Raw genomic sequence first — 14,270 nt, 5'->3', positions numbered from 1 at the left:
TATCAATCACCCCACAATAATTCACAAATTCACCAAAATAACTCCCCCGCACCAACATCTAACTCACAAAGCTATCACCCCATCTCCCCAAATAACTTCCAGCAATAATAATCTCACCCTATCATACCACCAGTTGACCATCATGAAGCTAGAATCTCAAGTCTTGAAGCAGCCTTACAAAACCTTGCTCAAAGCACACAATCAATTGCTCAGACCACTCAAACTTTGCTCAAGGGACAAGAGAGATATGAAGCCACTATGAGGAACCTTGAGCGACAAGTGGGACAATTAGCCAAACAAGATGAACGGCCAACCAATGTGCTCCCAAGTGATACAATCCCCAACCCAGGGGAAGAATGTAAAGCTGTGCAGTTGAGAAGTGGCAAGATAGCTGGAAGAGAAGTCAACAAAGAAGCAACAGGGCATGAAGTGGAAGACACAATAGACAAGAAGGAGGATGAAAAGGCATCAACATCCAAAAAGAGCAAAGAAACCAAGGATCCACTAAGCAAGTTGCCAACCCAAAACAACAATGCCAATAACAAGGAAATTGTGAAGCCACAGCAAGAGGAAAGAACTGAAGGGGTAAAATCTTATACACCCAAGCGCCCTTACCCAACAAGGCTACACAAAGGAACAAGAGACCAACAATTCCCAAAATTCTTAGAGATCTTCAAGAAGCTTGAAATTAACATTCCATTAGCCGAAGCTTTGGATCAAATGCCATTGTATGCAAAGTTTCTTAAAGAATTGATCACCAAGAAGAGAAGCTGGCAGGAGAAAAAAACCGTGCTCCTTACTCAAGAGTGTAGTGCCATCATTCAAAAGGGACTGCCACCAAAACTCAAGGATCCAGGCAGCTTCCTCATACCATGCACAATTGGGAATATGGCCATTGATAAATCACTTTGTGACTTGGGAGCAAGCATTAACTTAATGCCTCTTGCCATGATGAAGAAGCTAATTCAAAAAGGATAAAGCCTATATTGCTAACCCAATTGAAGATCTCTAATTGAGTTTTAGGAGTAGTATAAATAGAGAAGAGTTTTGTACTTTGAGGGGACTTTTTTTTACACACTTTTACTTTTTACATTACACTTTTCTTGCACTTTTTCTCTTTACTTTTTACTGCATTTTGAGAGGCATACCGGTGAACTATTTTGTTTTTCTTGGAGCTTTGAATTTCAGTTTTAAGAATTTTTTCTTTTTCTTCTTCATTCTTTCCTACACTTAGTTTAATTTTGATCTTTGCAATTGTTGTTGAAATTGGAGCTATGATTCACTAACCCCATTTTCATTAGGGGGAGGAGCTCTGTTTATTTGAATGGGTTGATAACTCTTCTTTTCCTTCTCACTTCAAGTGGTTCATCCATGAGGAAACTCTTGTTCTTCAAAGATTCAATCACCATCGAGAGAGGGGTTGAATCTATATGATATGTGTGGTGAACTTGAGAAAGGAGCCATATATTTTAGTTTAGAGTTCATCCTTTCATAATTTCCTTGATTAATACACTTTGGGTTGGTATGTGAGATGTAACCACCCTTGGTTGAGATCCTGGGAATTGTGTGGCTTGAAGGATTAGTTAATGAGCTTCATCTCTTCTCATGAACAATTAGATCACGAGAGTGGCAATTGGTTGTGTTGAGAGAAATTGAGTTACCAAGAGATTGGAACTCAATTACCTACAATCTTCCATGGATCTATACCCATGATTGAGAAGGAATTGATCAACATCAATTCATGAGAATTTGCATCTCTGATCCCTAATGATCTCTTCCATCATTAATTCTCATTTCTTTTGCTCTCTAGTCATTTTGAGCACCCACTACCCAATTCCCCTCTATATTTTTGCAATTTATCATTCTACCATTTACATTCTGCTCTAAATTACTTGCAATTTAATTTCTGCACTTTATATTCCTGCACTATGCTTCCTTGTAATTTATCTTTAATGTCATTTAAGTTTCTTGCACTCTAAGTTTCAGGCATTTACTTTTATTTTCTTTCTTTATTGCAATTATTTAGATTCCTTGTCATTTAATTTTTGCAATTACATTCAAGAATTAAAATCTCATGAAATCAAAACAATGTCTGCTTAACTAAAATACCATTTAACTAAAGTTGCTTAATCCACCAATCTCCGTAGGATCGACCTCACTTTGGTGAGTCTTACTACTTGATACGATCCGGTATACTTGCCAGTAATTAGGTGAAATCTTAATTGCCATGATGAAGAAGCTGATGATAGAAGAGGTTAAACCTACAAGGATGTCACTACAACTTGCTGACAGATCTCTCAAAATACCAAATAGAGTAGTGAAGAATCTCTTGGTAAAAGTGGAAAATTTTATATTCCCAGCTGACTTTGTAGTGTTGGACATGGATGAAGAGGGAAGTAACTCAGTCATTCTTGGTAGACCTTTTCTGGCCACTGCTAGAACAATCATTGATGTGGAGAAGGGGGAGATGATCTTCAGAGTACATGATGAGCAAATGACCATAAATGGATTCAAGGCAATGCAATATCCAGCTGAGATAGAGAGTTGCATGAGGATTGATGTGGTGGATTCTTTAGTTGAGGAAATATTTGAAGTAAGCCATGAAGTGAATCAAGAGGAAAACCAAGACATACAAGAGCAAGAAGTAGCAGAGGTACAAATATCAGAGGAACCAATTGAAGTTAAGAAAGAAGGTGCACCACAACAAGAGCTGAAACCTTTACCCCCTCATCTTAAATATGCATTCCTTGGTGAAAAGGATAACTTCCCAGTGATCATCAACTCCACCTTGAGTGAAGAAGAAGAAGAGAAGCTTCTTGCTGTACTAAGAGCTCACAAGGATGCACTAGGATGGACCATTGATGACTTGAAGGGTATAAGCCCTGCCATATGTATGCACAAAATTCTCTTGGAGGAAAATTCTAAACCAGTGGTACAACCTCAGAGAAGATTGAATCCCACAATGAAGGAGGTTGTTCAAAAGGAAGTGATCAAGCTATGTAAAGCTGGGATCATTTATCCCATCTCTGATAGCCCATGGGTGAGCCCAGTTCAAGTGGTACCCAAGAAAGGTGGCATGACTATCATTGTTAATGAGAAGAATGAAATCATTCCCACGAGAACAGTGACAGGGTGGAGAATGTGCATTGACTATAGAAGGCTGAATGATGCCACACGAAAAGATCACTTTCCTCTCCCTTTCATTGACCAAATGCTTGAAAGACTGGCTGGCCATGCTTATTATTGCTTCCTTGATGGATATTCTGGCTATAATCAAATAGTAGTTGACCCCATGGATCAAGAGAAGACCTCCTTCACCTGCCCCTTTGGAGTTTTTACTTACAGGAGAATGCCATTCAGGTTGTGTAATGCCCCAGCTACCTTTCAGAGGTGCATGCTATCAATCTTCTCAGACATGGTAGAAAAATTCATTGAAGTTTTTATGGATGATTCTCTGTTTTTGGTGATTCTTTCAATGCTTGCTTGCACCATCTTACCCTAGTCTTGAAAAGGTGCCAAGAAACCAATTTGGTTTTGAACTGGGAGAAATGCCATTTTATGGTACCCGAAGAAATTGTTCTTGGTCACAAAATTTCAAGAAAGGGTATAGAGGTGGACAAGGCAAAAGTAGAGATTATAGAAAAACTTCCATTGCCAACAAATGTAAAAGCTGTTAGAAGTTTCTTGGGCCATGCTGGATTCTATAGACGATTCATCAAAGATTTCTCCAAAATAGCAAAACCACTAAGCAATTTGCTTGTGGTGAGCAACCCTTTCTCCTTTGATGATGAATGAAATAGGCCTTTGAGACTCTAAAAGCTAAGCTCACCATAGTACCAATTATCACACCCCCAAGTTGGGGATTACCTTTTGAACTTATGTGTGATGCAAGTGACCTTGCAATTGGTGTTGTGCTGGGGCAGAGGAAGGACAAGAAGCACCATGTCATCTACTATGCAAGCAAAGTATTGAATGAAGCTCAAAGAAATTATACCACAACGGAGAAAGAACTACTAGCTGTGGTATATGCTTTTGATAAATTTAGGCAATATTTGATTGGATCCAAAATCTTAGTTTACACTGATCATGCTGCTCTCAAGTATCTAATGTCGAAACAGGATGCCAAACCAAGGCTAATTAGATGGATATTGCTTCTACAAGAGTTTGACATTGAGATCAAGGACAGAAAGGGTAGTGAGAATCAAGTTGCTGACCATCTATCAAGGTTGCCACAAGAGACGAGTCAAGACACCTCTCAACCAGTGAATGAGAATTTTCCAGATGAGCACCTCTTACAAATTCAACAAACTCCTTGGTTTGCGGACATGGCCAACTACAAAGCAGGAAGGAGTATTCCACAAGAGTACACAAGGCAACAAGTTAAGAAGCTGCTACATGAGGCTAAGTTATTCTTGTGGGATGAGCCCTTCCTATTCAAAAGATGCCCAAATGGAATGATTAAAAGATGTGTGCCGGAGGTTGAAATGAAGGACATACTATGGCATTGTCACAATTCAAGCTATGGTGGTTATTTTAGAGCTGAAAGAACTGCTACAAAGGTCTTCCAAAGTGGGTTCTATTGGCCTTCTATCTTCAAGGATGCCAGAGAATTTGTGAGTCATTGCAATGAATGCCAATGAACAGGAGGCTTGACAAAGAAGAATGAGATGCCTCAGAAGTTCATTTTAGAAATGAAACTCTTTGACTTATGGGGAATAGACTTTATGGGGCCCTTCCCTCCATCTTACACATTCAAATACATCTTGGTGGCAGTGGAGTATGTTTCGAAATGGGTAGAGGCAATAGCCACCACCATATGTGATGCTAATGTAGTATTACAATTTCTAAGGAGAAACATCTTCACTAGATTTGGGGTACCAAAGGGACTTATAAGCGATGGGGGAAGCCACTTCTGCAACAAACAATTGAACTCCCTTCTCCATAGATATGGAGTAACCCACAAGGTAGCCACACCCTATCACCCACAGACAAATGGACAAGCTGAACTTGCAAACAGAGAGCTAAAGAGAATTTTGGAGAAAAATGTGGGAGCAACAAGAAAGGATTGGGCAAGGAAGCTGGATGATGCACTCTGGGCATATAGGACAGCATTCAAAACCCCCATAGGAAGATCTCCATTTCAGCTAGTGTATGGAAAAGCATGCCATTTACCTATAGAGCTTGAACACAAAGCTTTTTGGGCAACAAAACTTCTAAATCTTGATGCCTAAGCAGCAGGAGAGAAGAGACTGTGGCAAGTCAATAAGTTAGAGGAATTCAGACTTGAAGCATATGAGAATGTCAGAATATACAAGGAAAGAGCAAAGAGGTGGCATGACAAGAAGATCTCTCCAAGGACATTTGAACCAGGCTAAAAAGTGTTGCTCTTTAACTCTAGGCTAAATTTTTTTCCTAGAAAGCTTAAATCCAAATGGACTGGTCCATACACCATCACAAGAGTTTCCCCTCATGGTTATGTGGAATTACTTAATAAAGCCTCAAAGGAGACATTCACAGTCAATGGTCATAGGGTGAAGCTCTATCTTGGTGGCCCCTGGAGCAAGGAAGAAAGTGTGCACTTGTTAACATAAGCAAGGGAGCTGCAATGTCAAGCTAAGGACAATAAACAAGCGCTTCATGGGAGGCAACCCATGCACAGGAGTCTTTTATTTTCATGCTTTAGTAATCAATAATAATAGGTTGAATCATATGCATCTAAGAGAATAAAGATTGAACTAGCACATAGTGTATGCAAGGTACTAAGTTTGGTGTGGCCAATCTTGAAGCAAATGCAAAAGTTATTTTTTTACAACACTCACAAACTAAGTTTAGTGTCCACACATACACGAAATGCTAGATCATGGGGTAAACATGTAGTCATTTCCCTTAGGCATATGAAAGCAACCATTAGATTTCAATTTTGTCTCTTTTTGCATCATAATTCCTTTGAAAATTATAGTATTCGTCCAAACATCACAAGGAATTCTAAAGTCTTTATATTCTTGCTATAGGGAAGTGAAAGAAAGAAGTGATGGAGAATCTTGAAGGGGAATCATGGATACACATACAAGAAAGGAGAAGTCACGTGTGCCTTGGGTTTTGTGCATTGGGAAGAACACCTTCACATGCATTAGCTAGAAGATTCATGCTCCCCATGACTTGACCGAGCCATCAAGAATAACCTTCCATCATCAATGTTGCCATAACACTCCAACCACAATCATCAAACCTCACTTTGTCCTCACTCCTATATATACCACTCTCCATCACCACACTTCATCAATTCACCTCAGCCGAAATCACACTCACCCCTTTAAGCATCCTTGCTTCACAGATTTTGGCCTTGATCCTAAGAATTGCTCAGCAAAATTCATGATGCACCATTTCCCCTAGCCTACCCGAACCACCCCTCTCTTCATTCCCCTTCACAATCACTTTCAAGCTTGCAATTCTTACCTTGTGGCCATATCCATCTAAACTTCCTTCATAAAAATTTTCTTTATGCTTGAGGACAAGCATTCCTCTAAGTTTAGTGTTGGAAGATTTGACTTTTGCAATTGAATTTCAATGGCCTCATCATCAAGAGCTAGGAAGGGAAAGGACAAGCAACCGGTAGAAGAAGGAGAACAAAATATATTTGATCGAAGAAGGTTCAAATCCAAACGCAATGAGCGCGTCTTTAGTTGGATGATAGGAAAAGACGTTGTCCCGGAGTTACCTTTCAAGTTAAGAAAGGAGGAATACTCTGAGATACAAAAAGTAATTAGAAAAAGGGGATGGGAGCTTCTCTGTAATCAACCTCAAGAAGTGAGCATGGTTCTCATCCATGAGTTTTACACCAATATGATAAGAGAATTTGACGATGAAGAGCCATACAAGAGCTATGTAAGAGGGGTGACTGTTGACTTTAGTCCAAACACCATCAATAGGGTGCTAAAGATAAAGTCAAAACAGTTCAAACAAACTAGCTATAAGGAAAGGGTTGAACATGAAGCAAGATGTGAGGATGTGCTAAGTGACTTGTGCAAAGTAGGCACGGACTGGGTGTTGGATTCACATGGGCTACCACTCAAACTTAGAAGAGGTGATCTCACACCTCAAGCAAAGGGATGGCATGACATAGTGAGGAGATCACTAATTCCTACTTCAAACAACTCCGAGCTGACAGTGAACAGAGCAATAATGGTCCACTGCATAATGAAAGGAGGGGAGATTAATATGGGAGAAGTTATAGTGAATAACATCATTGACATAGCTGAAAAGGTCAAACAAGACAGTTGGCTAGGATATCCTAGTACTATTCTGCGCTTATGTGAAGAAGCTAGAGTGCCTCTCGAAGAATTTGAAGAGACTAACGTGGTGTCCATTGGAAAGCCTCTCACCAAGGAAAGATTGGAATTTGTCACCACAACCCAATTGGAGAGGCAACCTCTAGCAAGAAGAAAGAAAAGGAAAGAAGCAAGACAAGAGAAAGAGCGCAAAGAAATAGAAGAACCAAATGCCTTGAACATGAATCAACTCCAAGCCACTTTGGAAGGAATCTCTGGGCAATATTCACAAATTCAAAGAAGCCAAGAGGAACAAGCTCAACAACAAAGGGACCTGTGGCAATTAATGAATCAGCAAAGAGAAGTTCAAGCTCAATGGATGGATCAGCAAAGTGAATATCAAATACACATGATGGAACTACAACAAGAATAATATGCCAAGATGTATGAAGTCATCAATAACTCAGCTGCTGAACATGAAAGATCCATGGAGAAGGTAATACAAGAACAAGCTCAACTGAGGAAAGAGCAAGCTCAGCAAAGGGAGCTTCTCCATAGGATGGATGGTAGACAAGACACATTTCACAGAGAATTCAATGAAAGCAGAATGTTCAAGGAGGCCAGACATAGAGACAGAATTGATTATGATATATGCACCCAAGAAAAACTCAGCTACATTTGTGGAACACTCCCAGTGCTCAACCCACAAATCCAAAAATTTAATGAAGCGCACAAGGTATTAGAAGAGCAGGAAATTGCAAGGGTAAAATTTAATGCTCAAAGGCTAAAGGAGAGGATGGTAAGCTCAGGAATATGGAAGAGAGAAGAGGAGGACTCAACAACAAAACAACAAGGAGAAGTAAGAAAGAAGAAGAAAGAAGATTCGAAGGGCAAAGGAAAGTAAGGAGAATCAAGCAAAGGAAAGGGACATAAAAACTAAAGGTGGTGAAGTTCTTTTTAGTGCTTTAACAAATAAAGAAGATGTATGTCTGAAATATGACATACCTTCTAGTTTTTTTTTACAGTATGCATTTTCATGTTTATTCCATGTATCACTCATATGCTTGGAATGTTTGCTGGTCTTAAGTACTTTTACTTGCCAATGGAATAAAAGATATAGTTTGAACAAAAACAGAGAGGAATCTAGCTTAGGAAGAATAAGGTTGTCTGATAAAAAGTGTTAGTACATATATGCTTTCATTGTGAACGAATCAGGGCTCAAGAAATTAAAAGGAGTTAAGATGCTTGCTTACACAAAACTAGTTGGTTAAGGATTATAAGACTCAAGAAGTTAGAAGCACAAAGATCCTTGACAATGGAGTAATACAAAAAAATTGAAGATCTGAAGAAGAGAAATAAAGAAAACAAAGGACAAAGAATGAAAAGCTAGGCATCAATGACAAAATTTGGATATGTGTCTGTGGTGATTGATGTTAGGAGACATACTTGGGCTAGTAAATCCGAGGGGTGCTTCATCACCCGGTAACTTGAGTTAACTAACTCGTGATTATCGATTGAAAACTCACTTTCAAGAGTAGCTCTTTAACAGAACATTTAGCAACCCAAAGAGGTGCTGGACACCACTATCCAAATAAAATCTCAAAGTTATATGCCTGTGATTGAATGTGTTAAGGAGAGAGGCTTGAGTTAGTAAATCTTTAAGAGTGTTTCAACACTTAACAACTTAAACCAACTGGTTTGGGATTGTTGATTGAAATCTTATGCTAAAGAGCCGCCTTAAGATAAGATTTTTAGCTCAATTGAAACAAAGGAAACTTAAAAAAAAAAGAGAAAAGAGAAGCAGAGAAAAGAATAGTTTAAGGATTATGTGCTAAGGTATAGAAAAAGAGTCTAGTGAAGTTAACCAACCTAGTATTGAAGCAAGCATGTTAACTAGAGAATTTGGATTAGCCTTGATCATTTGCATTAAACAAATGACTACACAAATGAGGATGACACACCCCATGGAAGAATTTTTTCTCTGTTAAGACATTCAATTCTTGCATCTTAAATTCTTTTGTCAGTAAGCACTGAAGCCCTTGCATGAGCATATAATTTAGAGTTCACCCCACTGTCACTTAATCACTTCACTCATAGAATAGCACATGTTATTCTTCAAATCCATTCTAATTGAAAGAACCTTTGAGCATAATTATTTGCTTGCTTGGGGACAAGCAAGTTTTAAGTTTGGTGTTGTGATGACAAGTCATCTTAGCCTAGTTTTACTAGTCTTTTTCTTTGTTTTTATTAGGTTTTATGCACTTTCTTGCATTGTAAGTAATTAATTTGGAATGGAATAGCATGATTTCTTTGAATTAATCAACCACCATTTAATTGATACTAAATCATGAGGTTTAAGCTAAATTTAATTGATATCTAAATGATTTATAAACCTTGTGAATTTGGTGATACTTTGATTGGTTGTTTTGATTACTTGTAGGTGAAGAAAAGAAGAAAACAAGAAAGCGTGGCCTAAGAAGCGTGGCCCAAGGAAGAAAAGAGTGTGGCAAAGGAAATAAGGAAGCATGGCACATGGAAGGAGGAAGCACAACGCTCTCTCCAAGAGCGGAGCACTCTCTAAGGGAGCACAACAATGAACCAAGGAAGCAAGACTTGGATGCTACGCTCCCTTTGAGAGCGGAGCACAATTTTAAACCAAGAGAGAAAGTGGAGAAGAATGATGCTCCGCTCTTGTCAAGAGCATTATCGGGCTTCACTCAAAAATAAATTCAAGGAAGAACTTTGCTAGTGCTCGCCACAAGGTTCTAACTCATGAGCAAGGGGGAGTGGGGAGCGCTACTCACAAAGGAAAATGAGCCATACTTGGCCAAATTGCATTCACAATGATTCAAACCAAGGGTAGTCATGAAGAGTAGGAGTAAGGCGCCACTTCCTTCACAAAGAAAAAGAGCCAGCGCAGGCCTCCAACAAGTTTCGAACTTGGGACCTCACCCAAGCAAAAGGAGTGCTACGCTTCCAAGGAGAGCAGAGCGCTACTCTCCTTATTCCTTACACAAGTTTGACACGGCCAAGGAGGCTTGACACGCACAACTTGACACGGCCAGGAGGAATTGGAGCGCACAAGACACACCAAGGCAGCATGATGTTGCGCTCTCCACAAGAGCGGAGTGCTATCCTGATTTCTACCCAACCTTGGCACGCAACAAAGAGCTCCAAGACAAGGCAATGCTCCGCTCCCCACAAGAGCAGAGCACTCCAATGGGAGCAAATACTCTTGGGCTGAAAATTCAATTAAAAATCCAAATAAATTCAATTCTTCACCAAATTAAAAAGCCCACCCAAATTCTAAAATCCAAGGATAGAAAGTGTACAAATAGAAGCTAGTTTGATTTAGTGTGGACCTTTTTGCTTCCTTGAGAATTTTCATTTTTGTAATTGTGAGAGTTTTACTTTGAATTTGGATCTTGGAGAATTTGGAAGGAGAATTGATCGCTCTTCTTCCTTGTTCTTGCTTGAGCACTCTTTACTTCTTATCTTGGATCTTGGGTGGAGAATTGAAGAAATTCTGTTTCAATCTCACCTTGAGATCTCTTTGTTTATCTTTCTGCATAATTCTAAAAATTGTAATTTGATTGCAAATTCTGTTTACTGCTTTCACTCTTCTACTTCTTCTGCAATTTACTTTTCCATTTTCTTTTGCAATTGTTCTTGTTGGATCAAGGAAGGATTTGAGATCTAGACTTCTTTTCTAGTCTCTTCCACTCCTGAGATCTTTAATTTCTCTTTTGACTTCTGCAATTAAGCTACATCTACTTTATGTTTTAATTCATCAAGCATTTTTACTTTTCTGTTTGAGATCTACTTAAATTCAATTCATCTTTTGCTCTTCTGTTTGTTGTAATTCACTTGTGATTGTTTCATTTCTGCAATCCCAGCTCCCTGAACCCTTTTATAATTCAAGCAATTTATATTTCTTACACTTTAAGATTCAGTTATTTACATTTCTTGCAATCTAAGTTTCTGCAATTTAATTTACTTGTTCTTTAAGATTCAGCACTTTTATTTTCTGTTCTCTTTAATTTACTGCAATTCTTCCCTCTCTCTTTATAATTCATGCAATTTAGCTTCTGTCAATTACAAACCACTCAAACCAACACTTGATTCGCTTGACTAAATCAACCACTAAACTAAAATTGCTCAATCCTTCAATCCCTGTGGGATCGACCTCACTCATGTGAGTTATTATTACTTGATGCGACCCATTTTTAAATTATAAGATTAAATTTTTTATTTAAATTACAAAAATAAAATAAAGTCCAGCAATATCTAGTAAACAACAGATCTGTAAATTTATTTTTTTTAATTTTTAATCTAATAAATAAAAATAAAAAATTTTAAATTTTTTAAATTCATTTATTCTTAATTTGTGAACAAGTTGATGGTGTTTTTGTGGAAAAACGAATTCCAAACACACAAATCTAACCGGCAACTGTACCGGGTCGCATCAAGTAGTAATAACTCACAAGAGTGAGGTCGATCCCATAGGGATTGATGGATCAAGCAACTTTAGTGGGTGATTAGTTTAGTCAAGCTAACATTGAGTGATTGGGTGAAATTGATCAACAGAATGTAAAATTGCAATGAATTTAAATTGTAGAAAGTAAATAGAACTGAAACTTAAAGAGCAAGCAATGTAAATTGCAGAAACTTAAATGACAAGAAATGTAAATTACATCAAATGTAAAGGGGAGTGGGAGCAGGGAAATTAAATGAAAGTAGTAGATCAAAGCTTAGAACAATTGCAAGAAAATTAAAATTGCATGAAAAGTAAATTCAGATCACAGTGGCTCAAATGTAAAGTGCAGAGGAACACACGTGCAGGAAAGTAAATTGGGAGCAATATGAGCAGAAAGTAAAAATTGCAGAGAAGGAAATTGTAGCAGAAAAGGAAATCAGCAAGAAGACTTAAATCAATTTTGAAATCTCAAAGAGCACTCAACAATTTCAATGAAACAGTAAAAAAAATAGCAAAGCAAAATTGCTTGAGAAAGCTAAACAGAGATGAAATTCAGCTTAATTGCAAAATGAAATTGAAGATCTCAGGAAATCAAAGAGACTAGAAAACAAGTCTAGATCTCAATTCCTTCCTTGATCCAACAGCAAACAGATTGAAGAATAAAGACAAATGGAAGCAGTAAATGAAAACTTTGATTCAAATCACAATTTCTTGAATTATGTAGAAAAATAACAAGAGAAGTTGCAGATGGAGAATGAAAACGGAATTCCTTCCAATCTCAATCCAAAATTTCAAAATAGAAAAGAAAACTAAGAGAGAAAGCAAAATGAAAACTAAAGAGTGCAAAACTCCCTATTGGAACTAGCCTTCTCAATGGAGCTCTCCAAAGAAATGAAGCAGATGCCTTTTTATAGGCTTTTCACAAAATGAAAATAAAAATGAAAAATGAAATTCTAAACAAATTATAATTAAAAATAAATTCCTAAGCTAACTTGTTCTTCTGCCTTGAAGTGATGTCTATGGGCTTTTAAATTTTGGTGCAGGATTGAATTAATTTGATTTTTGGACCATGGGTCACACTCCCAGGGCAAAGCTCTCCCCCAAAAGCTTTCGGGCTCTCCGTAAGAGCTCTATTGGAAGCACCCCTTTGTCTTGGAGAGAAACTCCAAGTTCGAACCATGATGGAAACATTTTGTGAGCCCTTTTTCTTACATTTTCATGAGGAGACCCACAATAAAGCTCTCAAGGAGAGCTTTAGAGCTCTCAAGGAGAGCGCTACTTCCTTGCTTCCCTTGGTCTCCCTCTTCGAATCCTGGTGAAGCCACTTTGATTCATTTTTGCTTATTTTTGGTCCTTAAAGATGCCTTTCACTTGTGCCTCAATTTCATGCCAAATATGGATTTCCATATATCGTTGGAAAGCTCTGAATGTTAGCTTTCCAACGCAACTGAAAGCACATCAATCGAACTTCTGTAGCTCAAGTTATGGCCCTTTGAAGGAGGCATGGTCATGCTGTAAGTGCCCAAGTTTAACTTAGCGAAAATTTTTGCCTCCAAGCTCATTTTCCTTGAGGCAAGCCCGAAAAAGCTCTTGGCAAGAGCTTTAGGCAAGAGCTTTGCTTTGAGTTTTGCCTTGAGTTTTGCCTTGCTTTTTGAAACAAAGCACTTGGCAAGAGCTTTAAAGCTCTTGGCAAGAGCTTTGTGCCCTTGCTCCTTGTTGTGAGACACGCTTTTCTTCCCTTGGTTTGGTCATGGGCCACGCTTTTAAAAGCGTGGCCTAAGGATCCAAAGTGTGCTCCAACTTCAAAGTGTGCCCCAAAGCTCTTTTCTTCTGCTTTTTAGCTCATTTTGTGCTTCTTTGCTTCTTTTTCTTCTTATTTCCTACAAGATTTATAAAATTAAAATATCAAGGAATTATACCAATTAAGTACAAAAGCATTTAATATTTAAGCACAAATCATCAATTTCTTGTATGAAAAAGCATAGAAAAATATGATATGTTGACATGTCATCACAACACCAAACTTAAACCTTGCTTGTCTCCAAGCAAGAAAAGAATCATGCAATTTTAAGATTGACAATCCAAGGTAAGAAGAATAGCAAGTTAATGTTCATGGTAGGCTAGTTTCTTATGCATACTACAATCACAAAAGAAATATAAATGATTGATGCTTCTATCTAGCTCAATTTATGAAATCTTTTTCTTATAATTTTTCCTTGAAACAAGCTTTTGATTTATTAGCTTCTCCTTTTGGGTGCTTTTCCCCATGAGTTGATAACAAAGCTACGACTTCTAAATGCTTTGTTTTCAAGTATTACCACTTGATACATAAGCACCACAAGCATTTAATTAGAGGCCTTCATTAAGCTCATTTGTTTCTTTTCTTACCTCTCTAATCATTGATGCTCAGAGCCTTGAGCTTTGAGGGAGTGCTTTTGCACTTGAGCCTAGCCTTGACTTCTAAGTGTTTTGTTTTCAAGCATTTGGCTTAATACATAAACACCACAAGTACTTAACAAATAAAT

At 38.0% G+C, this 14,270-nt stretch overlaps 1 protein-coding gene across 1 annotated transcript; it reads left to right on the top strand.

Annotated features, from left to right (window-relative positions):
- On the top strand, positions 259 to 978 carry LOC107627219. Its single transcript, XM_016330072.1, has one exon. It carries the CDS (start codon positions 259 to 261, stop codon positions 976 to 978), a length of 720 nt encoding a protein of 239 aa, XP_016185558.1.

Source organism: Arachis ipaensis, chromosome B02, assembly GCF_000816755.2.
Source record: "Arachis ipaensis cultivar K30076 chromosome B02, Araip1.1, whole genome shotgun sequence".
NCBI lineage: Eukaryota > Viridiplantae > Streptophyta > Magnoliopsida > Fabales > Fabaceae > Arachis > Arachis ipaensis.
The sequence above is the reverse complement of the archived record's forward strand: the minus strand, read 5'-3'. Positions and strand labels throughout refer to the sequence as shown.